The sequence below is a fragment of the Arvicanthis niloticus genome, chromosome 20 (assembly GCF_011762505.2).
Source record: "Arvicanthis niloticus isolate mArvNil1 chromosome 20, mArvNil1.pat.X, whole genome shotgun sequence".
NCBI classification, from domain to species: Eukaryota; Metazoa; Chordata; class Mammalia; order Rodentia; family Muridae; genus Arvicanthis; species Arvicanthis niloticus.
Genome location: NC_047677.1, coordinates 39,900,212 through 39,926,028, shown reverse-complemented (window position 1 = coordinate 39,926,028; position 25,817 = coordinate 39,900,212). Strand labels below are relative to the sequence as shown.

The window sequence follows — 25,817 nt, the reverse complement described above, 5'->3', positions numbered from 1 at the left end:
AAAGTAGGCCAGAGCCACTGAAGAGGTAGAACCAAGGGGCTACAGAACTGTGGGACCTGCAGGCAGCTGTGACTGTGGCAGAGGTGAAGCCACGAAAAAACTGGCAATAGGACTTACCCATGGAGAGAGTGGAAGCTTCAGTAACAGCGATAATAAGCAGCACTCAAAATAAGGCCACTCAAAACAAGCTAAAGCCAGGAGGTGGGGGAAGAGGCAAAGGATGCGACCCACTCATAGCCAGGAAAGGGGTGTTCGCACCAATTGCAGAAGACTGTCACGCAAAGGGTGGGCTGTGTTTATGCCAGTCTTGGTATTTGTCCCTTCTGCACCAGTCACAAGAGTCTTGCTAGGCCACCAGGGCCAAAGGAACTACTTCTGGGCAGGCTTCAGGCTTCTAGAGTTCAGTGAGACTGGAGAGGCCAAAAAGTACAGCATACAAGGCACAGTTGAGACTGGGGCATTACCTTCAAGGGCTGAGTTGAGCTTCAGCAGAAAGCAGCTGCGACTACCTGATAGTTTCCTCAAGCTTTCTGTGCCGGCATATGGGGAATCTGATTGGCTGGTTGGCTGACTATACCTGCTTGTGCAAGGCCGCTAGGATGCCAGGGAAGAGCAGCTGTCGATTGAGGAGTCAAAGTGTCCCGCCCTTCAAGGTCTTTGCTTATTTACAGGACAAATACATTTCAGGGGGAATGCTTGCAGGAGTTCTCTCTAAGAGATTTTTAGCAGTGTGGAACAGTGCTTTGTAAAAACAGGACTAGCGTCCTTTCTCGTCTGTGGGTTTCTGGGGAGTGTGATGCTGGGTTGAGGTATATCTCCATGGCAACGCACTTGCCTCTCATCTGCAAGGCTGCCTTTACCTTTGCCATTTGTTTCTCTTTGTTGTATATAAAGACTTGTTTGGGGGGGGCTGGAGAGATGGCTCAGTGGTTAAGGACACTGGTTCCTCTTTCAGAGGTCCTGAGTTCAATTCCCAGCAACCAAATGTTGGCTCGTAGCTATCTATAATGTGATCTTATGCCCTCTTCTGGCAGATAGAGTACCCATAGTCATAAAAATAAATAAATCTTAAAAAAAAAAAAAAAAAAAAAAAAGACTTGTTTTGGGGCTGTAATTCCAGTTGGCTGAGATGCAGGAAGCCCAAGGGGATGCAGGGGGGCATCTCTCCAACCCCCCCCCCAACAAGTCTTTATAGACAACAAAAAGAAACAAATGGCAAAGGTAAAGGCAGCCTCGCAGAGAGGCAAGCGTGTTACCATGGAGACATACCTCAACCCAGCATCACACTCCCCAGAAAACCCAGATGAGAAAGGACACTAGTTCAGTCTCAGTACCATAAGGGCGTCTCGTAGCTCACCATTCTCCTGTGCCGTTCTGTTGTTTGTTCAGTGCAATTTGGTCAACCTAACTCTACCACAGATGCCAACAATTAAGTTGTCAGACAAGAGCTTTATCTCAGTAGCATATGATTAACACAAACAGGACCGTCGTCGGTCTGATACTCCAGCATCAAAATAGAGGAACCTGAAAGCTGCTTGCTAGAGTCTCAGCGATCTTGAGAGCTTGTTTGGAGGGTCCAGCAGGGAAGATCAGCTTCTCGTATACCCTTGACTGAAGATGGGTCCTCTTCTATGAAGGGAAGGTCGTCCTCCTCAACTGAGCATGCAGCTTTGGGAGGGATGCCCATGGAGCAGTGAGGGAGAAAGGGGACACTAGCCTAGCCAACCAGATCAGCCTAATCAACCCTGGTGACCAGTGAGGTGACAGATGAGGCAGCCAGATTGCCCCCACATCCAGAGCCTCAGCTACTTACGCTATAGTAAGGTGGGAATATGGAGAGGTCAGAAGCCTTCATCCAAGATGGCACAGGCACCTGCACACTACGACCCTGGACCAATGTAGTTCTTGCCTGAGCATCTGCCCTATGACATCAGCAACAGCCATGTAAAATCTTCCTCCCCAGGCTCACTCAAAAAAACATTTACTGAGTACCTACGTGTTCCAGGCAGAAGACGAGCCCCCACCAGCCACCTCTGCAGGATCTGCCTTCCTGACATGACCATTCCTGATAATGACAGGAGTAGATAATTGAATAATGCCTGGTGTCTCACCTCTGTCCTTCTATATTAGTCACACTGGTATAATGGGATGCTGAAGAGCCATACAGAAAGTTGGCCACATCTACCATGATGGATCTAATATATACTGGGATCTGAGGGCCACTGTTTCTACAGCACAGGATTGAGGATGGCAGTGTAAACATGGTCAAGCAATTCCACTGGACTTTGCCATGCAAGCTGCTATCCAGGGACACCCATCACTGACATGGGGTTGTTTATGTCATTTAGTTGCTGGGCAACAAGGCTGCCTTCTCTGATAGGAGCAGGAAGGGTGGACCTATGAAATACCATCTCCCATTTCTGACCCTCTGGTCAACTATAGTTTGAGGTCCTGCACTCTACCCCAGAGCTACCCCTAAGTCTGTGTTTGGTACAAAGGACAGCCCTCATAGGCACTGCATTGACAACTGCCAAGGACCTTTATGGGACATCAAGGCTCTCTCACCATCATCCTGAAACCTAACGTAGGATGGCCAGGTGGCTCCATTATACAAATGAATAGGCAGAGAAAACTGAGTGTCCTGATGGGATCGACCACCAAAGTGAGAATCACGAAAAAAAAAAAAAAATGAACAGAAGTAAATGACACCAAGAGATTAGTACAAGGAACTTTCTGACAGGATGACAGGAAGCCTGGTCACACAAGCCTGAGACCCACAGGGAAGGCCACCAGGAAGGGCAGGCTGGTGCGCTTAGGCACTGGCTATGATCAGCCCCACATGCAGATGTTAATGGTGGCACCCATCCTGCCACAGGCAACCACTTCCGGGTTCACCATAGGAAACAGAGTCATTGACGTCTTTAAACCAAACCAAATGGATAGAATTCCAGAAACCCAGATCCAAAGAGGAAAACTCATCCCTTAAGCTCCTGTTCCTTTGGGATCAATTTTTGGCATAAAATCAGTTAGACCCAGGCAGAGGCAGAACTCACAGAGGGCATATTAGGAGATGTTATGAGGATGTGAAGGGAGTGGGGAAGCCGGGCTGGCTAGGTCAGTCTCATAGCTCCAGAGAGAGATGTCAAGGAGGCAGGCTGAACTTCTTGCCAGGGTGCTGCAACTGCTGTCTACACAGAATTCCTTCCTCCCCACGGAAGGCCCAAGAATGCTCTTTAGCACTGTAAACAGACTGAGTGAGGCTCTCCTTAGTTTTATGGCATGGCTTGTCGTTCAACAGGCTGTAAACTTTGATCGCATTTGTAAGATACCTTTGCGCGGTGCTGGGCCTGGTGGCACATACCTGTAGTCCTAGCTACGTAGAAGGCTATGGCAGGATGGTGCGTCGATCCTGAGTTCAAGGCCCGCTCAGGAAAGACAACGGGACCATGCCTCCCACGTCAAAAATCTTTGCATCACCTAGTGTGATGGTTTATATGCTCTGCCCAAGGAGTAGCGCTATTAGAAGGCGTGGCCTTGTTGGAGTGGGCGTGGCCTTGTTGGAGTGGGCGTGTCACTGTGGGAATGGATTTTAAGAACTTACTCCTAGCTGCCTGGAAGCCAGTCTGTTCCTGGCGGCCTTCAGATGAAGATGTAGAATTCTCAGCTCCTCCTGCACCATGGCTGCCTGGACACTGCCATGCTCCTGCCTTGATGAGAATGGACTGAACCTCTGAACCTATAAGCCAGCCCCAACTAAATGTCCTTATGAGAGTTGCCTTGGTAATGGTATCTGTTCATAGCAGTAAAATCCTAACTAAGACACCTAGGTTTGTGCCTGCCTGAATAATTGGGCCATAGCTAAGTTGGCTCAGCTCATCCTATGAAGAGTCTACGTGCTCACAGCCATGCTATGGTCTCTGCGACTCTCATCTGCTCTGTCTTCCTATTAGTACACAGTTTCCCAGATTGGCCCTCGGGGCACTGATGGAACCTTGAGATGGGATCAGCTGAGGAACACGGCACCAGGTAGAAGCAGAGAAGTGTTGGATCTGGAGCTTGGCTTAAGGTCTGCCTGGTCCATGTGGCATCTCATTATAGACACAGATGGAGACCAGGGTGGAAAGTTGGGAAGTCTAATCAAAGCTGCCCACTCCCAGGTGGCACCACATCCCATCCTCCTCTGGGCCAGCGCCTTTCAATGGCCTTAATACGATCCTACAGCATCTTAGCCTGGGGTAGAATCTGCTCTACACAAAACAACAAAACACTTGAAGTACATCATGCAGTGACATTTAATAAAATTTCAGTGTCGTTGAATCATCTTTTGACTCCCCAAACATTTCCAAGTCCCCAGAAGAAAACATTTCATATCCATCATTAACAATCATCACAGACACACACTCTTGTCTATTCTATCCTCCTCCTGCCTGGGTATTGATAACCCACCTTGTGTACATTTTAAAACGGTATCCACTGGGGCCAGAGATGTCCCCAAACCTAACCCGAGCTCGGGGCTAGAACCAGGTCTTCCTTCACAATGTTGGGAGTGTAGTTGGGTTTGACAGCTTCGGCAAGTTCTCGGGCATACATCTCAAGTCGGCCTGTCATCTGAAAACAAGGAAACATGGGAAACTTGGAAAGATTTAAAATAATCTGTTCCTTACTCGCCACCACCTCTGGCCACTAGGGGGCAGCCACAGGACAGAAATGCATCCACCACGCTGATGGACAGGACTATTTGAGACAGTAATAAGACAAAGAATGTTCATATTGTGATCTCAACAGGAATTCCAGAGAAGTTCCAGAGTGCATGATGGTTCCTACAGTCCACCCCAGTTGACCTTCACCTCTCAGCTCAGGTCAGGCTTAGGGCAGGATGGAGAAGAGGAGCGTATATCACCTCAGAGCAGAGATTTGAAACTGGAACTCCGCCTGCTATGTGTAGCATCTTGTTATAGGCACAGATGGAGACCTGGGCTGGAAAGCTGGGTGCTCTACCAAAGCTGCTCACTCCCAGGTAGGTTCTCCCTCACACCCTCCCCTGTGCCAGCCCCTCCCAACAGTCTGGAAACGAGCACACACCCATCACCACTGGGAAGGCTTTTGGTTTGAGAAAGGGTCTGAAGAGAAACCACTCTGCTTGTTGCTCCCAGAGATGCATGGCGAAAGAGCTGGCTGAGTTCTTGGCTCTAACTTCGAACTGAGAGGGAATCCTGCTTTAACCCCAAGAAGATGACAGGGAAATCAGGAGACCTTTTCACAGGCAAAATCTTGTTTATCCAATAAGAATCTGGGCCTCTGGAATGTGACCAAGAACTCACACTCGGATAAAGTCGGGGGACTAGAGTCCACATCGTGGCTCCATCCGGTGACTTAGAGCAAAGCCATCCAGTCCCACAGAGTGGAACATACATTTTCTTTGTCTAAAGTCAGGAGCCCTTCCAGGGGTCCTGGCCTTGGCTACCACTGTCTCATCTCAGCGTGGCAAGCACCTGCACTCCTGGACTGCTGACCCCACAGGCAGCTTATGAGACTGTTCTTAAGTCCTAGGGACAGAAGATGATTGCACCAACAGAACCGAGTAGGGTGGAGTCGGAGCCAGGCAAAGCTCCAGTTTTCCCATGTGACCTGATTCCCACTATTGTTTCCATGCCTAGACTGTGGAGCCTGGCCACAGGCTGAGCCAGACATGCACATTTATCTTGTGACAACTGCAAATGCCTGGAAAGAAAAAAACGGATTACAGAAGCCAACCCGCTGTGTTCTCTAGACAAATGAAATTGAGATTAATCTGGGCAAAGACGCCTAGAATCTAAATCAAATGAAGGGAGAATTTGTTGAGATCTCTGCTTGTGTGTCGTGCTACCCAGTACTTCTTCCCCACAGCCAGCAGACTCTTAGTGCTCTTGCTGAGTGGGGGAGTTGGCACCTTTTCTCAACTCCCCTTTGGAGCAAACTTGGCCACTGAAGTTCCCACCGCTGCAGACTGGCTGGAGATGGAGAAGCAGGGTATGGGGCAACAGAAGGGGACACGGGTACCCACCTTGAAAGTCCAGAAATCATTAATCTGCTGGCAGAGATTGAGGTTGAGCTCAGTGATCAGCAGCCCATCCCGATTACGGGAGAGGCCGGGGGTCCGGCTGCCGTCCGGAGCTGCCACATAGCTCGAACCATAGAAGTAGCCGAGGTCGTGGTGAGCTTTAAGGGGGCAAAGGGAAGTAGCCATGAGGTTGTACACAGGGTGGGCTCTGAAGAAGGGCAGGCAGGCACATGGCAGGATACTCGGGAGAAAGCATTCATAACCAAGCCCAGGTCTGCCACCTTCCAGTCTCCCTCCCTCAGACTGAAAGGTCCTGGGGGCAGGGTGGGGGGGGGGGGAGGGGAGGCAGAGCTTTGCTTTCACATCAGTCAGTCATTCTACCCTACCCCTGAGAGCATTGTCTAGATGGCATGCTTTAGGTGGGCTAGCCTTTCGCTTTCAACAGAAACTGCCCAAACCCAAGGAAAGTTTCTGTCTCTAGGGATGGCCTGTGTGTTCCACTTCCTGTGGTGGGTCTGCCTGGTAAGCTGGATGGTCTGTCCTTCTTTTCCTGGAGCTGATTGACTTAAGGCTCTTCTGTATGGCTACGCCCTTGACAGGGTGCTAAGGGTCACCACAGCTGAATGAGGTGGTCCCTCTTAAGACAGGCCCAGAACCTCCTTTCCCACATCTGTCTGTCTGTCTGTCTGTCTGTCTGTCTGTCTGTCATCGAGATGCATATGGGACTGGAAGTTCTGCAAGTGTGAGGTGCCATCTGGGAGTTCAGATGGTGGCATCTGTTCATCCTCCTGGCTCTTTCTGAGGGGGACCCACCCAGTCACGAACACCCCTGTGAGCAAAGCAGCTCTTTTTTCCCTCTCACGTTCTTGGCTAGAGAGGCAGGACCTCAGGGTGGAGGAATTCTAGCAGAGGTGTGTTACTTAGTTGCTGCCTTCAGATCACAGCCACCTGAGGACTCCAGGACCTACAACAATCTGTGCTGACTCTGGGGACATCACCAGTATGGATGGATAGGTAGGGAAGGAAGAAGAAAGATGAGAACCCATGTGCCAGTCCCTCTGTCCCTTCTAGAGACCTCACAGAGGGGTTCCCCATATCTTCACGGTCCAGTTTCACATAGTCCTGGGGTGGCAGAGAGCCCAGTCCATTTCCATATGATGCCCATTTGGGGAACAAGGTGGCCACCCATGACAGATCCATACCCTCGCCAGACTTCCACAGTACATGCAAGGACACAGTGTTCCCTTCCTTGGTGCCCAAGGAAAGGGGACAGGCTGTGGAGCAGACCCTGCCCATAGGAAGTAGGTGGAACAGGGGATGATGAAGCCCAGCAACAGAAAAGTTCACGATCATACCTTTCTTTCCATCTCCAGAAGTAAACTCATTGGGGTAGCGTTCCTGTGAATTGAGTACAAAGCTGGGATGAGCCTCTAGGTGGCAGCACCAGGACAGTCATTCCAGATCACTCAGCCAGACCAAGACCAGCAAGAAGCCCAAGCAGAAAACAGAGAAGAGAGGCTGGGGTCTGCACTCAGTGGGCGATCAGCAAGGGATTTGTTCAACGTTCAGCAGGCCAGTGACGGGCCTTAGGAAGCCAGCAAGGAATTCGACAGGCAAGGCAAGACCTGGATTTTGTATTTGGGTTTATAATCCTGGAGCAAGGAGACACTCGGTACCCACAATTCTCAGGGCTGGGCAATGTATGTGAGGTCAGCCTACCTGTGGAATGATACCCACCTTGGATAAGAGAGCAGAGAGGAGAGGAAGGGAGGAGAATAAAGGGGCAGGAAGAGCCAAGAGGAGAGGAGGGGAGAGGGAAAGAAGAGGAGAGAAAAGGCAAGAGGCAAGGTCAAAAAAAACAAAAAAACAAAGAAACAAAAAAACACCATCACCACCAACAACAACAAAAAACAAAAGAAAACTACCAGACTAAGCCATTTTCTCTCTTGGGACCCTAAAATTTGTGGCATGTATGCAGAAGGAGCAAGAAGGCAGGTGACACGTCCCCTCAGAGGCCAGCAGCCAGTAGCCCCTTTCCATAAGCAGTACCTCAGACACGTACCTGACCTACACGGTTGAGTGCACAGGTGAAGCAGTGGTTGGCGATGGCTGCGTTTCTGGCTTCAATTGGCCACATGGACTCACTGTGAAGGGGGTAAGAACAAAGCACATTGTAGACTCCTCAGCCACTCTGTGGAGGCTCAGCTCTAAGATGCAGCCAGGCTTCGAGCAGAGCTGCCATGGTACCAATCTAGCACTTAGGAAGCTGAGGTGAGAGGTCTCTGAGTTAAAAACCAGCCCAGGTTACACCGGGAGGACCGGGTCCTCCTGAGTTATCTAAGACAGAAAACAAAAGGTTGACAAGCTAACTGGCTTGCTTGTCCACCCCTGGTTCAGTCAGTAGCAGCTTCCTAGGGAAAGCCATCTAAAGGTAGAATCCATGGGGCCATAATCTACTGGGGTTCAGGCAGCCATGTATCAAACTTTATCCCAAGAATCTCTCTCTCCTTCAAAACATCAGTCAAATGAGATGACCCAGCTCCGATGCTCATGGAGAAGAAGTTCTACATGGTTGTAGTTTTCTAACTGTGGGACTGTATCAGACTGGAGCTTAGGGTTTAAGGAACTAGTGCATGGCCTGTGGGGGATGGGTTTGGAGATGGTGACACAATGTGGGGCTTTGCACAACACTGCACTTTTTAAAAAATGAAACATCAATCACTTATACAAATAATCATATATTAGTTTAAGAAAATTTTCCAGAATCCTCACCAGCCTAATAACTAAGTGCTATTATTTTGCCACTCTCTTATGACTATCCTTGCCCAGAGCACTGTCCCCTTACCCCCAAAGTCACAGAGTTCTGACCACACATAGCAGGGACATATCTCATATCTTCCCATTGCTCATAGATTTTTATCACCATGCTACGTTACCTTTATTATGAGTCATTTTACTGTCACTAACCGGTAGAAGAAATAGGTTGAGATTTATTTAACCCTGACATTTCTGTGGCTGCCAGCTTCTGTATCATGAATACCGTCACGCCTCCACAAACATCTTACACGCAACCCTGTGACGTCTATGGCGTCACTTCCTTAGGCTCCAATTCTGAAGCAACATTAACTGTTCATCCCATGAAGCGCACTGCTCTCCCAGAGACCACTATGGCATTCCATGCTCATCATACCCCTGAAAGTTGGAAGGTTGGGCAATTCTTGGCCAAGGAAGGAAAAGACAATCGTTTTCAGTAAGGCTGCCATGGACATAAGGAGTCTCGGGCATATTACATGGGGTTGCTTCTGTTTGCTTCATTGCAACTAAGAAAAGCTTAAGATAAGAGGCCAAGGAGATCCTATGCATACATAACATGAGGTAACTATCTGGGTTTGCCCAGAAGCCAGTTCACACCCATATGCCTGGGAAGTAAACTTCAGGTTCTTCTAGGAAATCTGAGGAAAAGATGGAGTTCCCTAAATATATTATAAAAATTTAAAATTAGAGTCTATCTATCTAATCTATCTATCTATCATCTATCATCTATCTATCTCTATCCATCTGTTATCTATCTATACATCTATCTATTATCTATCTATCTATCTCTATCCATCTATTATCTATTATCCGTCTATCTATCTATTATCTATCTATCTCTATCCATCTATTATCTATCTGTCTGTCTATCTATCTATCTATCTCTATCTATCTATTATCTATCTACTATCTATCTATCTATCTATCTATCAATCACCTATCTGTCTGTCTGTCTATCTATCTATCTATCTATCTATCTATCTATCTCTGTGTATGCATCTGGAGATGAGAGAACAACTTATAGGAACTTGGCTCTCTCCTTCTAGCCTGTGGGTCCTCAGGATTGAACTCAGGTTGTCAGGTTTGGCAGCAGGCAATTTTACCCTCTAAGCTCTCTTTCCATTCCCTTCTTAAATCATATACACAGCGGTAGAAGAGGGTTACCACACGAGGTAGTCCCAAGGTCCCACTAAGACCTAGTGGATGAATGAGTAATGATTACCTTGCCTTTCAACTGACAACGGACAGTTACTTGCATTCAAAGCACCATGAGACATATTTTCTGAGCAGAAACCTCGAGGGGGAAATCCAAAGTTTGATCTTTTTCCTTCTACTTAAAAGCACCTCTCTTAGACCCAGACCGCACCTCCTCCATATGCACTTAACAAGCGACTGGAGAATTACATTCTAGGTCTCCCAGGAGCCTGCTGTGAAAATTCTGACTGCAGAGGGGTGTTACTCAAGAGAGGAGCTTCAAAGCGAAAGTAAATTAAAAGTTGTCTCTGACATTTACAAGAAACTGAATAAAAATGCATTGAGAGCATGGAGCTTTTCCCATGACCCCAACCCTAGTGGGACAGAACACAGGCGGCATGGCCACAGAACAGAAGCCAGCATTTCCTGCTTTACCATCCTCATGCTTTGGAGGAAGTCCGTTCCGGGTTGGGATGTTGGCATGTAAATTCCTAGAGCTTTTCAAACTTGTAATAATTTGGGATCACCTAGGAGAGACACTTCTGAGAATATATATGAGGGATATGAGGGAATTCTCAGAGAGACTTAACTGAGGAGTGTCCCACCCTTATCCCCAAACTTGGGCAGTGCTGTGCCCCTGAGCTGGAGTCCTAGACTGAATTAAAAGGAGGGAGGAGAGAGGAGAGAGCTAATTGAGCAACGGCATTAATCTCCCTCTGCCTCCTCCTCCAGACAACCCTCACACTCCTCCTGCTATGACTCAACTGCCATGATGAGCTGGACCACAGAATGCCTTCAAAATAAACCCTGTTTCCTTTGAATTACTTCTTGCCTGACTTGTGGTCCCCAGTAATAAGAAAAGTGACTATTCAGAACATTGACATTGGGGGGGGGGTCTTCTCTTTGAGAAACCTGGCTATATGGTTCATAGACAATTGGAGGGAACACTGAAGTTTGGAGCTGTGGACCAGAGATACCAAGGGATTCTGTAAAGAGAGTTAATAAGCCATTTTGCTCAGAGTTTTAAAGACCTGAATGCTGATATAAATTTGGATGCTGTAAGATGCTGTTAACGATGTTTCCGGAAGAGAATACAGACACCCAGGAAGTAGGGTAGGTACCATTCATTTTAGATCGTGGGCAAAGAATGAGGCTACGTTTATGCCAAATATACTTTAGCTGGAACCTTGAACCTCAAAGCTGAATTCAAAAGCAAAAAGACCAATTTGTCTGGACAAAGGAAAGTCCAAGATAGCACAGCTTTGGCGACATTTATAGTCAAAGAAAAGGAGAAAAGGGATGGAAGAAAGGAGATGGGTGTCTTGGGGGGCAGAATCCAGTGTGTAAAAATCAAATTTATTTGAAAGAGAAGAAGTTGAATTGAGAATGGCCACCTAAGGGTTATATGCTGGAAAGCCACTACCTCAGGGAGAGTTTCCCCAGGTTCAGCTACTAGACATACAGAGGCCACTGTGGCTGTAGTGGAAAGAGGGGCAGATTACATCTCAAGCTAGCAACAGCATCTGGTAGCATTGTTTCCATGGTACAATATGCAAATGTAAGAGTTACAGGGTCACAGTGGCTTACATCAAGATTCCAGAAAGCCACCGAAGCCATGAAGTGTGTGTGTAGCAGGGTCGGATTCCTTGCAATGGGGTCTTTAAAGGATGAAGCTACGGAGCCTAAGTTGCTATGAAGACTCTGGGACAGTGGAGATGTGGGGACTGTGGGACATCAACTGAAGTAGTCTGTAGGAATGGAAATTGCTGGCCCAAGAGGGAGGAGACCTGGTGTGCCTGCAGTAGAAATAAAGGGGTGGGGCTACTCAAGACTGTAGGGTCCCAGGCGATGCCATCAAGAGCCCCAGAAGCCAGACATGGAGCTTTGAGACTTGGTGTTTTTTTGTGCTGGACTCCAGCCTTGCTTGGCCTGATCTTTCTTTGTTATGTTCCTTTTTAAGACAAGAATGTTTGTTCTATGTCACTGTATGTTAGAATTGACCCCAGCCACCACGTTCACAAATTTCCTTGAGTCTCAGACTGGATTTCTGAACAATGTCGGAACTCTCAAGACAACAACGGAAGACTGCGTTATGAGACAGGTCTGAGGCCTGAAGACCAGCAGTCAAATGTTAGGAGTTAAAAGCCATGTGTTTGGACTGGAGAGATGGCTCAGTGGTTAAGACACTAACAGCTCTTCCAGAGGTCTTGAGTTCAATTCCCAGCAACCACATGGTAGTTCACAACCATTTATAATGGGATCTGCTGCTCTCTTCTGGTGTGTCTGAAGACAGCTGCAATGTATTCATAGAAATAAAACTATATTCAAGTATAACGAATGGGCTTATGGTGGTGGCTAATCTTCATTGTCAGCTTGACAATGACTTGGAGTCATCTCCAAGACTACCTCTGGTTGAGTCTATGAGAGCATCTCTATAGATGGTTAAAAGGGGAAAAAAAAAAGACCCATCCTAAACCCCAAGGCAGTTCAGCATCAAACCTGGAGCCTGGATTAAATAAAAACTGGGAAACGAGAACAGCAGGGGAGCATCAGCACTCTCTCTGTGCTTCCTGACTGCAGATGCAATGTGACCAACCAGCCACCTCACATGCCTCCTACCTCCCCGCCAAGACGGCTCATCCCTTTCAACTGCGAGCCAAAATAAATTCTCCTTTCTTGGAGTCTTGTTAGCAATCTATTCGCATCAACGAGAAAAACTGACAAATGTACTCGCAATCTTCCCAAGTGCTTAGCCAAAGTGGAAGAGACACCCCACCTTCGCATAGCCATGTAGGGTAATCTCAGCTGACTCCCTGCCCTGCAAGTCCTGCCCAAGTGCTCACCTGGCTCCAGCCCCAAGCAACACCACAACAAAGCAGTTTAACCTGTATTGGAGATACAAGGCTGACACTCGAACACTTCCTGTTACATATTATAAAACGTTTCATTCATCTCCTGGACTATCCCCTGTTCCTCTGGGTGGAGCTACTTTCTAGGTCCTTTGGAGGACTGCCCTTCCTGCTCGGCATGGCAGAATTGAGGCTCAAGACTGAAGACCCCTGTCCGGAAGTTCATGCTGGTCAGGCACCTGTTGTACTCCATTAAGAAGTCAGACTTTGAGCTTCTGACCATCATGTAGAAGGCTGAGAGTAACTGTCTTTGTCCCTGTGTTCAGAAGCCCAGCAAAGGTTGCTGCCAACAGTAGAATGGCTCTTTGGGGAAGTTCAGATTTTGTAATGGTCATATTGGGCTTTTTTTTTTCCCCCACTGGAAAAAAAATGGTTAACTGTGCCATCACAGAGCTGCAATCTAGACATCCTGGTGATGGTGCCTGCTTCCTATGGTTTACCAAACCCATGCCAGAATCCCACAGATTGACTCTAGGCTCGAGGCAGTGGATGCGCCTTAGAAAGACCCCCCCCCCCCCCCCCCCCGCTCGGGGAGCTTTCCCACCAAGAGACCTGAGTTCTCCAATGGTGGCCGATGGGTTGAAGATGATTTCAGCCCCGTTGATGCTATACATGAGCCAGTTGAGGGGGTGGTGCCGCCCATAGCAAATGTTCACCGCGATCCTGCCAAACTGGGTCTGGAACACGGGGTGGCCCAGGTTTCCCTCCATGTAGTAAGTGGACTGAAAAAAAAAAAAAAAAACACAAACAAAGAGCTCTGTTGTTGGTGCCTCAGAGCGGAAACATGTCAGCTTTCCTTAGATTCAGCAGAGGTGACTATCACCGGTGATCTAAAATTAACACATGGGTGTGACTCTATTTTAAGGTCCAGAATTTCGGTGTGTTGGGGCACACACAAAACCCAGACATCATAACAAAGCAACCCCAAGGGGAAAGCACAATGGCCTGAGTATTTGACCCACAGTCTGCTTTGTGATCTATCACATGGCTTCCGGGATAACCTATGGTAAGGTTTCAATCATGACACACGAGGAAAGGTTGGGGTTAGGTCAATGTTAGGAAGAGGTCTTTACCAACCACACATCCTCATGCAGAGCGCTAGAGGTGAAAAAAGACCCAGACTCACCGAGAGCAAGGACTCCTTTTTGGAAACTGAACGTCACTTGAATTAGTCTGGGACTTAACCAACTAAGACCAAATCTGAGAGTTGAACACATACCCCTCCACGTAGCAGATTGAGCATCCTGCCTCAGATTGAGGATCCCTTGCAGGGCAAGCAAATGGGAACTTTGTTCACCCAGTCCTCCTTCCCTGTCAGATCCCCAAGGGTACCACTTCAAGGTCTTGATAAGGATGAATATAGTTGAGGGGAGGGTAGAGGGCAAGGTGGGTGGCAAACAGATGTGCTCCTAGAGCTCTTAGGTTTCTTGCGTGAATTTCAAAATTGGCTGCGTTAGACGGCAACCAGGATATGTACACATCATGGACCCTGAGCAGATCCTGCTGTGCTTGGACCAGCGATATCAGCAGGGAGCTAATGATTAACCCTGGGGTAAACAGGTAAGGACCGTGTCTGACCCACCTCCAGCTGTTACTTAGAAACAGCAGCTCTTCAGTCTCCCTGTAGCCCCTGTAGACGGTGTCTCACCTTGTTGTCCAGCCTGAGAACAGTCTAAACCCCCTGGAGCAGGGATGAGGTGTGGGAGTCAGGAACAGCACATCCTGAACTATTGGTCCTTTTGAAAAGTCAAGTTCAAATCCAGATCTAGTATCCTGATATAATGTAGAGTTCATTTTTCCTCCTTCAAATGCCCTTCATTGGCATCCCACCCCTTGTGGATTGGCATTTACCAATCAGAACAGCCCCTTCTCCCAGAATTCCTATCTCCAGTGGGTCTAAGAAGTCCTGCGTAACCACCACTGTACACAAACAGGCATATTCAAAAACACCTACCTGAACACAAAGCCAACTTAGATACCACGTAAGTCAGAAAGACTATCATCCACTAGAACTAGGATCATATCATGGTTGCCTAGGAGCTCGGAGTCCCTTCATAAGCCCCTTCACAAGGGCTCACGGGAGTAATTTCACATTTGTGTACTGTTTATTTGCATGTTAGTTTACTCACCAGTTATCTGGAGGGAATATATTGCAGATAGCCAAGTTACCCCATACATACAAAGTGTCTCTAAATTCTACGCCGCTAAAAGGGTTTGTGACTCAAATATCTCATCTGTTTGTGTGATGCAGGACAACGCTATCAGACCTTCTGAAGACGACAATGCTACTCCCTTGCAGCGAGCAACATACTTCACAGCCTCCGATACAGAACTTCTCCCCAAGAAAAGCCCATCAAATCCAGACTGGCACTCACCTCATTGAAGTCCCCCACTCTGGGGATGTGATTCTTTCTGGTCTTTCCCATGACCAGTCCTGAGTTGGAGATCACCACAGCTGTGTTCCACAGAACCCCCCCATGCTCTCGGTCACGTTCCAGGATTGGAGATACCACCACCATGTTGTGCTTCTTTGCCAGCTGGGGAATTGAAAACCATCAAAAAAAATTTTTTTAATTGGAGAATTTAATGATGCTCCTAAACATGTAGACTTAGTTCCCAGCTATTACTTAAAGCAATTACTTTTTTTAAAAAAAATCATTTATTTATTTTATGTCTGGAATAGCAGTCAGTGCTCTTAACCGCTGAACCATCTCTCCAGCCCCATGCAAAAAAAAAAAAATATATATATATATATATATATATATATATATATATATATATATGCCAATTTGTCTTGATGCCTACAGCTGTTTACATAAGAATAATCAATAACCAGATGGTGTACATCTTTAATTCTGGCATTCATGAGGCCAGACTGATCTACACAGTGAGTTCTAGGCCAGCCAGGACTACATAGTGAAACCATGGAAAGAGAGAAAGAGAGACAGAGACAGAAAGAGAGAATGTGAAATGAATGAATATGAATAATTTTTCCTGTTTAATGCTGGGATGAGAATATAAAGTGATACAGGCACTCTAGGAAATTATACAGGTACCCCTTAATGTTAAACAGAGAACTATGACATACCACTTGTACACAAACACTTCAAAGACCAAAAAAGGGGGCTGTGATGGTTTGCATATGCTCGGCCCAGGGAGTGGCACTATTAGGAGGTGTGGCCCTGTTGGAGTGGGTGTGGCCTTGTTGGAGGAAATGTGTCATTGTGAGGTTGGGTTTTGAGACCCTTCTCCTCAATGCTCGAGGATGCCAGTTTTATCCTAACAGGCCTTCAGATGAAGATGTAGAACTCTCAGCTCCTCCTGCACCATGCCTGCCTGGATGCTGCCATGCTCCCGCCTTGATGATAATGGACTGAATCTCTGAACCTGTAAGCCAGCCCAATTAAATATTGTCCTTTATAAGAGTTGCCTTGGTCATGGTGTCTTTTCATAGCAGAAAAACTCTAAGACAGTAGGCACTCAGTGAGACAGGTGTAATGATGAATCCATATTCAGAGACACACTATTTGTTATCATTAAGAGCCAAGAAGTAGAAGCAGCTTCTCTGTCCATCAGCAGATGAAGGGCTGAACAAAATGTGGTGTATGAAGACAATGAGACATTATCCACCCATGTCATGTTAGGAATTCCTATGATATGCTTGAAGACTGATGAACCCTGAGGGCGCTATGCTAATGATGTTATCTCATTAAAATGAAAAAATGGTTTTCACCTATAAAGGAATCCTAGAGTAATAAAATTCACAGTATAGACCGTCGAATTTGCTTCTCAGAGGCAGGAAGGGAGGGGTACTTGGAGACTCTCCAATGGATACAGTGTTTTAGATTTTCTTCTCAAGGGCAGGGAGGGAGAGGTACTTGGAGAATCTCTAATGGATACAGTGTTTTAGGTTTCCCCAATGCAAGGTTTTGACGGTCTGAGTCCCAGCAGTGAGGACACATTTCATAGAGTTGAATTGTAAAGGCAAAAGCATGGCAGATGACAAGTTTAATATTCTTCATAGGATAAAAAAAAAAATGAATTGTACTCTTGAATTACCAAAACCAAGGAGAGGACACAAAAGTTGGAGGGGCCATGTTGGGGGTGTGTCCTTGGAATGGGAGGAGCTTGGGGGTGCATAGGATCAAGATATATTGCACACATGTATTAAATTGTCAAAGAATAAATGAAAGATTTAAAAACAAAAAAGTAAAATCGAGTCAGGTATGGCAGTTCTTTCCTGTAATTCTAGGACTTGGCAGGCTGAAGTGAGAAAGTTATGAGTTTGAGCCGAGATTGGGAGACATATTTAGAGAGTTCCAGGCTACTAAATGTAGACTCATCCCCATCTAAAAAAGATTCACAATGAATTATCATTGTTCTTCTCAGATATAGTAAGATACACCTTGCCTTTTAGTCTGTTTTGTGCTCTTACAACAGAGTAACAGAGATCGGGCAACTCACTGAGAACAGAGATTTTTCATTGGAGATCCAGATCCAAGGCTAAACATGCAGCAGCCAGCAACTACTGGGCCACTGTGCTTAACTGTGCTAGAGGAGGGTGAGAGAGTAAGAAGAGACTGAACTTGCTTTTATTAAAAGGGGGTGGGGGGAACCACTTGGGAGATACTGATGCAATCCACCCACAAGTATAGCAGGATAATTTCCTGCTACTGCTACATTGTATATGCAGTGAAGCTCAGTGATTGGGCAGTATGAAAGGTAGGCAGAAAGAGGAAGGGGAGGAGACAGAAAGCAGGAGATGAGCAACCATGGAGTAGGACCGATGGTTCAATGGTTCGAGAGCAGTCCTGGGTAGCTACTTATCAAAAGGTTAGATATTGGCTAACTATTCTAATTGTGAGAGCATCTTCTTAATTGAGCATTTCCAAATATATAAATCTACTGGATAATCTTTAAGCATTCGGAATCTGCATTCTACCGGGCACTGCAGGCACAGCGGGAATGGTCTGGACTCAGCCGAGCATTGTGGACAGCATGGTGGTTTGGCAGAGCCAGCCGCCACGCTGGCATCGCATGGGTGCCATAGCCGCGGTCCAGAGCTAGAGCAGCAGGAGAATGGCCAAGATTGGGAACAAGCCAGATCGAGTGCCATATTCTAAATATCCCCCATGACACACAAGAGGTAAATCTTCATGACCCACCTACCTATATAGTACACCTCTCCTCCCAATACACATATAGCAAATTAATTTTCTAACCATTCAGTCTTGGAGAACACAGTCAGGCCATGGCAGGCACTGAATTCTTTCTGCCTCCAATACAAACATCAGAACCTGTTAACGGAGTGTGCAACTTCAGATGGTCACGTCCTGGGTACCACTTAAGCCATCATTACCTGTAGCCTTAATGAGGGGCCCTGGTCCCTCTTGATGTTGACAAGTGTTCTCTGGCACCAGCTCTACCTCACTCTCCCTCTAGCCCTAACCTAGGCTTACCAAGGGGAAACGGTTTTCACCCAATCCCCTTCCTTTGACCACAGCAATGAATCAATAACTTGATAAGATTTTTCTCTCCCCCGTCCCCCCCACCCCCCCGTCCCCCGACATGGCTTGTCAGAACAGATGTTGAGAATCACAATTTTGCACTGATAAAAATCACAGGGCTGGAAAGACAACTCAGTGGTTAAGAGGACTGTCTGCTCTTCCAGAGGTCCTAAGCTCAATTCCCAGCAACCACATGGAGGCTCACAACCATCTGTAATGGAATCTGATGCCCTCTTCTGGTGTGTCTAAAGACAACTACAGGGTACTCATATAAATAAAATAGACAGATCTTTTTAAAAAATATCACTATGATTATGACTCTGCCCCAGACCTCCTTAAGCATAATACAGAGTTTGAATGAGAACAGAAAGCAGTTAGAGCTGAGAATAAAGACACACTATCTATCATTCCTAATTTCTTAACTAGTATGGATTTTTCTTATAACAGCTTTACTAAAATATAATTCACAAGGAACAGAACCATTCTTTTTTTGGTTTGCTTTTTGTTTGTTTCGTTTCATTTTTGTTTTTTCAAGATAGGGTTTCGCTGTGTAGCTCTGGCTGTCCTGGAACTTTTCAGACCAGGCTGGCCTCGAACTCACAGAGATCCGCCTGCCTCTGCCTCCTGAGTGCTGGGATAAAAGGCATAAGTCATCACTGCCCACCCAGAAGGATTCCTTTAAGGTGATGTATATGCTGCCGGAGTTCAGTATATTTCCAGAGTTGTGCAATAGTTACAACCGAGCTAATTTTGATACACTCTTACTCCCCGCAAAGGATTCCCTGCAGCCATTTGCAAATGTTCCCGTTCTTTCCTAACCTTCTTGCCCTGACTTTTTTTTTTTTCTCCTGTCTCCAGAGATTTGAGAATTCTGAACAGTTTATATAATTGGGATCAGATCTCATATATTACAAGGTTTTAATTAGGAAAAATAAAATTCAATCTCTACACTATGAGACAGGCTGTGTGTTGAAACTTTCTCTGAATTACAGCCAGTGGGAAGGGCAAAGGTCTAGAGAAGACAAATGGCCCTCATCCTGGAGTGGTAGCTCTGCCGTTTGCCAGATTTTCCATGAAGTCACCCCAAACCATCCTTCCCCAGGCTGCAGCCTGTCACCAGCAAAGCCGGGAAAAGGGCCCTTGTCGCTCTGAAACTACAAACTTAAATGAAAGTAAACCCGACAGTAGTGAAAGTGTCCAAGTCCTATCTAATCTTATCTGGTAAATATTTTCCAAGCTGAAGAGGCACGTCAGACAGCTGTGGGCTGTGCTCTGCAATCTGTACGGGTTTGCCAGTCACCACCCCGGAGCACAGTTAACCTCACCTTTTGACAGAACCTGGTGGTGCACCCGTCCTCTGCTGACTCAGCAAACTCTGTCCAAGGAAGTTTCTCTCGTGTACAAAAAGCGAAGGGCATATCTGTTAAGAGGAAGAGGAAAGGGGGAGGGAGAGAGGAAGAGGAAGAGGGAGAGGGGAGGGAGGGAGAGAGAAAAAGGTTAGGAGTGAATCACATGACCCCTGGTGGGTTATCTTTAGCCCAGAGCAAGTCACTTTTTTTTCTCTGGGGACAGGGAGACTTTTTCAGAAATAATCTGTTCAATAATCCTATAGTTTGGAAACTACTGGGCAGGAGTGACTTGCCCAAAGATAAAGGCATCATTTCCAGGATCATGCCAGGAATTTAATTCAGTAGAATATTTTGTGTGCATGTATGTTGTACTGAATTCAAACTCAACCACTCTAGCTATACCACCTGAGTTCTATGTTTTCAATGCTAAGGCTTAAACCCAGAGCCTTATGCATATTGGAGAGTGCTGTACCATTGAATCATGTCCCTAAACCTAAAGTCACTGGTTAGTATTTGCTTCCTTCCCAACACATATAGGAACAGTATAGCATGTGTGTCATCTCCATACGTGTGGTGTTCACAACAGCACTTCTCTGTACATGGTTTGAATGCACATGATGTGGTGGTTTGAATAGGAATGGCCCCCATAGACTGTGTTTGAATGCTTGGCCCACAGGGAGTGGCCAATAGAAAGTACCATCTTTTTTGGGGAAAAAAAAAAAAAAAAAAAAGGCTTAAGCCCAGGTTCACAGTTCATTTCTGCAACCTGAGGATCAAGATGTACAACTCTCAGCTACCTCTCCAGCATCATGTCTGCCTGCATGCCACCATGCTTCCTGCCATGATGGTAAGGGACTGAATCTCTGAACTGTAAGCCATTGCCAATGAAATGTCTTTCTTTATAAGAGTTGCTGTGGCCATGGTGTCTATTCATGACAACAGGAATCCTAACTAAGACCATGGGTCAGAGGGATCACACTAGGAGTTTGACCCTGGGACTCTCAGCTATGTATAATGTTGTTATACTACCTTGGGTATCTTACTGCTGTGAAGAGACACCATGACCAAAGCAACTCTCACAAGGACAACATTTAATTGGGGCTGGCTTATAAGTTCAGAGGTTCAGTCCATTATCATCTAGGTGGGAACATGGCAGCATTCAGGCAGGCACGAGGCTGTAGGAGCTGAGAGTTCTACATCTTCATCTGAAGGCTGCTAGTGAAAGACTTGCTTCCAGGCAGCTGAGGGTCTTAAAGCCCATGCCCACAGTGACACACCCACTCCAACAAGGCCACGCCCACACTAACAAGACCACTCCCACTCCAACAGGGCCACACCCTCTAACAGTGCCACTCCGTGGGCCAAGCATATACAAAAACTATCACATTGGGCAAATGTGAAATACTGTAGTAAAGCAGTTATCTTTCTATCTATTCCTGTGCTAAGCAAACGGATACCTCATCATGATTAAGCATGGCTTCCGTGTCCTGGAAGCAGCTCACTGATAGGGCGCCTCGCTAGCACACTCGAGGCTTGCTTAGATTCTGTCTTAGTACATGTTCTTCATTACTAGTCATGCAGAGTATCCTGCTGCATATTTCCAGGGAAGTCTGAATTCATCCTCTCTTCGTTGCTCACACTCCCTGCCCATCACCCCAATTGTTTTCTTCTGGGCTCACTGGCTTATTGTTGCTGTTATCTGTTTGGTTTTTCTTGAGGTATGCATATGTTGACTGACCCATTCAGCAGTCTTTTGCTCCCTGTCTTATATGAACCCACCTCCTTTTGTTCTGAATGGACTAGCTGAACAGATGTTTCCAGATGTTTTTGCTAATGCTCTTCTGGTTCCAGACTGATCTATTTTCAAGAAACGCATCACCTCATGACGTAATCCGGTTGTGTTTTCCTAGCACCAGCATGGAGTTTGGAGCCTATTTAGGAATCATGGCAACAGCCAATGAGAGAATGAGCAACTCAGCTCTCACACCTTGCAAAGCCATTGTGATCCGCGCCCCCCCCCCCATCAAAGAAAGAGAAGCCACAAGTTCACATTTGTCCTGGTCTCAGTAAACCTGGTCCTATGGGTTAGCATGATATCAGTAACACTGTCATCCACCCTGATCTAGTGGCAGAAGATGTTGCCAACGAAGTCCAGGAAGTCTTGGTTCCAGGTTCTAGGCTCCCTAAAGCCCTTTCGATCCAGACCAAAAAAAAAAAAAATCTATTTTAAGGAATCCAGCAAGAAGAGCTGCTGATAACAAAAATAGTCCCTGATGACCATTAATTCTCAGCTTCCAGAATCTAAGAAGTAACTTAAGTGTCCCCAGAGAACAACATTTCCCATGTTGATTTCGTTTCAAGTTGTTAAGGGTTCCAAATTTCTATTTCCCTTCGAAAGGCTTCTTTTCCTGTGTACATAAATATCCCAACACAAATAAATCTGCCAAAAGAAGATACAGCATGGAGATCAGAGGGAGCCAGGGACTGCAAAATCCCAGTAACTTTTTTTTTTCAACAGGAGGGGGAAGGGGTCCCACATTCTCAGACCTAACACTGAGTCAGCCTCATGATGAAGACATTACTCTGTTCTTAGAAGCTGCTGGCCTAGAGAAAAACACGTTGATATCTGACAGAGTGTTATGCACTTAAAAATCCCAGGACTCAGAGGGTAAGGCAGGATCAGGCTGAGTTTGAGGCTGGTCTGGGTTACACAGAGAAACAGATAGCTTGTGATCTCGGACTGTGTACTAGTTGCCCTGCTGAAAATACCATGACCGAAAGCAACTTACAGGGGAGTTTATCTTGGCTTACAGTTCCAGAGGGAGGGTCTATAAGGGCGGGGGAGGCATGGCAGTAAGCAAGGAGAACAGGAAGCTTGGAGATCACATCTCTGATCTCAACCACACATAGAAAGCAGAGAGAGAGAGAGAGAGAGAGAGAGAGAGAGAGAGAGAGAGAGAGAGAGGGGAAGAAGAAGAAGGAGGAGGAGGAGGAGGAGGAGGAGGAGGAGGAGGAGGAGGAGGAGGAGGAGGAGGAGGAGAGGAGAGGAGAGAGAGGAGAGAGGAAGAAGAGAAGGGGAAGAAGAGGAAGACGAGGAAGAGGAAGGGAAGTGGAGCTAGGCTGTAATAGCTCAACGCTGTCTCCCAGTAACCTACTTTCTCCATTAAGGTTGTATCTTCTCACTGCTATTCTAAGGTTGTTCCCTTGCCTCCCCAAACAGCATCAACAATTGGGGACCGAATACTCAAATAACTGAACCCATGGAGGGCATTTCTCCTTCGAATCACCCCAGATGGCCATACGTTCTAGCAGGACAGAGTACTAAAATCCCCCCGGGGTAGAAGTGTAGTCTCCAGGGTCTCACAAAGGAGAAAGCGCTTGTGCTAGGCACCGATGGCTGAGCATGAGTTCCGGAAACAAAGCAAAGAGATGGTTACATCATCTACCAGATGTCTTAGTGTTTTCTCTACATCAGTTATTGCACCCATTATAGATAAGGGAAGCAGGGGGCCAAAAACAAAACAAAACAAACAAAAAAACCAATGACTTGTAAGCAATGGCATCACGAAGCTTATAGTCTAATAGAAGCTGTAGACAAGAGCCAAATAAGAAGAAAAACATAAATATAGCAAGAAAAGGGGCAATACCATAATGGCCACCATGTCCTTTATCCTCTTTCTCGTCTTGACAGGATGGGTAAAGTGATGGCTCATGGGTAAAGTGGTGGCTCATGGGTAAAGTGGTGGCTCACGGGTAAAGTGGAGGCTCATGGGTAAAGTGGAGGCTCATGGGTAACATGGTGGCTCATGGGTAAAGTAAATGTCATAGAAGCATGAGAACCTGAGTTTGGATTCGTAGGACCCACATAAAAAACTGGGTGTGTTGGAAAGGTAGATAGAGATGGAGACAAGCAGATTCCTGAAGCTTACTGGCCAGAAAAATCTAGCAAACTTGAACTTCAGGCTCAGTTATTGTCTTGGTTGGACCTTTGTCAGTTGACACAAGCTAGAGTTTATCTGTTGAGAAGAACCTAAATTGAGAAAATGCCTCTCCATCAGATTGCCTGTAGGCAAGTCTGTGTAGACATCATCTTGATTAATGATGGATATGGGAGAGCCCAGTCCACAGGGGAGTCCTGGGCAGGTGGTTATGAATTGTATGAGGATGGCTGAACAAGCCATGGAGAGCAAGCCAGTAAGGATTCCCTCATGGTCTCTGCTTCAGTTCCTGACTCCAGGTTCCTGCCCTGGCTTTCCTCCAGGATGGACTCTAGCTGAGAAGATGTAATAAATCCTTCCCTCGAAAAGTTGCTTTTGGTAATGGTGCTTATTACAGTGGTGGGAAAAAATTAATATAGCAGTTGGTACTAGGAGTGGGCTGCTGTGGTATAATGGGGCGGGGGGGGGAGGGGGAGGGAGCATCTCAGCAAGTGGGCCAAGGAGAGAATGAGAGAGAGAGAGAAAGAGAGAGAGACCAAACAAGAGAGAGACAGAGAGAGCAAGAGAGAGAATGAGAGAGAGCGAGAGAGAGCAAGAGCACAAGAGAGAGAAAGGAAGAGAGAGAGAGAGAGAGAGAGAGAGAGAGAGAGAGAGAGAGAGAGAGAAAATGAGTGACTAAGCAGTCCTTATTCTGGCAGGTTGGCTTGTGGCTAAGCAAACTGTTGCTAGTTAGCTGTTGGGCGGAGCCTAGAGGAATTACCTACAGATGCCTTTTTTTTTTTTTTTTTTTTTTTTTTTTTTTTTGGAAGGAATGTGGAAGGATTTGAATCTTTGGACTAAATAAATGACTGCGTGCTTAATGGGCTATCTCAGTAGGAACTTGTCAGACAGAGCTGAGAGCAACATGGACCATAGACATGGGCTCAGCTCAAGAGGTTTTAGAGGAGAACAATACCGACAACTGGAGAACCTGGGATATTTTAGCAGAGAATGTGGCTGTTTTCTGTCCTTCTGTGAATTTGCCTGAGGCTAGATTTAAGAGTAACCGACTCCTTTCTTTGGCAGAGGAGGCTTCGAGACAGCCTTATCGTGACTCCCTCATGGGGTTCTTGGTAAGCTCTCAAATGCAGGTCTATATTAAGGATGAGAAAGTGGGGTAAGAAGAAATATAAGGTGTACAATGTGAAGAGTAAAAAAGGATGGCATAGAAAAGTAGAAAGAAATGAGAAAATTCTGGAACTAGGCTAAAGACAGACCCCAACGGAGAATCAGGAAGTAAGGATATGATGGGACAGAGAAATGTTTATTAAAAATTGTAAGAAAGCGTTGTTTTGGTCTAGACCCAGCAGATCAAGCTAAAGTTGGATACCATGTAGCAACTTTATTGCTTAGCACCTTATTTTGGAAAGAGATGGCAGTCAGTTTTCCCAGAAGACCAGTTTCAGTATCATTCCCTCTGCTTCTAGCCTCTCCAAAAAAGAAGTACACAGAAGGATCCTGACGCTACTCACTCAGTCACTGTTCTGCCTTGATGAAATGGCTGCTTCTCCTGCCCTTCCTCCTTTGTTTCCGCTTTATACAGACCTGTCCCCAAAATCCAATGATTCTGCTCCTCTTATCTCAACACGTTTATGGGAAGAAGCAAAGCCTGAGTTTAGAATCAAGTTCATTTAAAACTCTAAACTAGCTGGTGTGGTGGAGCACGCCCTTAATTCCAGCACTGGGGAGGCAGAGGCAAGTGGACCTTCGGTGATTTTGAGGCCCTCCTGGTCTACAAAGTTTCTGGACAGCTAGAACTACAATGAGAGACCCTGTTTCAACAAACAGAACAAAACAAAATCTTTTTTTTTTTTTTTTTTTTTGGCAAAGAATAAAAGAATGTAAAGAAAACATAGGAAGACCTAAGTAATCTATACTGAAAGACTCCTGCAAGCATCCAGAGTAAGGTACACACAAAGGAATAACTTCACAAAATCGTAGCGATACTAGCAAAACCAAAAGACCTACAACCTTCCGAAGTTAGGAGCAAACAAATCAAAGATAATAAATGGGTCTTCAAAAAGCAC

At 46.2% G+C, this 25,817-nt stretch overlaps 1 protein-coding gene across 1 annotated transcript in view; it reads right to left on the bottom strand.

Annotated features, from left to right (window-relative positions):
- Window positions 1-4,274: 4,274 nt before the first annotated feature.
- Upb1 (beta-ureidopropionase 1) overlaps window positions 4,275-25,817 on the bottom strand; it is a 31,590-nt gene continuing 10,047 nt past the window's right edge. The window contains exons 4-10 of the mRNA XM_034524269.2: window positions 19,790-19,884; window positions 15,333-15,494; window positions 13,510-13,679; window positions 8,103-8,184; window positions 7,396-7,438; window positions 6,044-6,198; window positions 4,275-4,608 (exon numbers count right to left, since the gene is read on the bottom strand). Of these exons, the coding sequence (XP_034380160.1) occupies window positions 4,498-4,608; window positions 6,044-6,198; window positions 7,396-7,438; window positions 8,103-8,184; window positions 13,510-13,679; window positions 15,333-15,494; window positions 19,790-19,884 (818 nt within the window). The 3' untranslated portion in view covers window positions 4,275-4,497. The remainder of the gene's footprint in view (window positions 4,609-6,043; window positions 6,199-7,395; window positions 7,439-8,102; window positions 8,185-13,509; window positions 13,680-15,332; window positions 15,495-19,789; window positions 19,885-25,817) is intronic.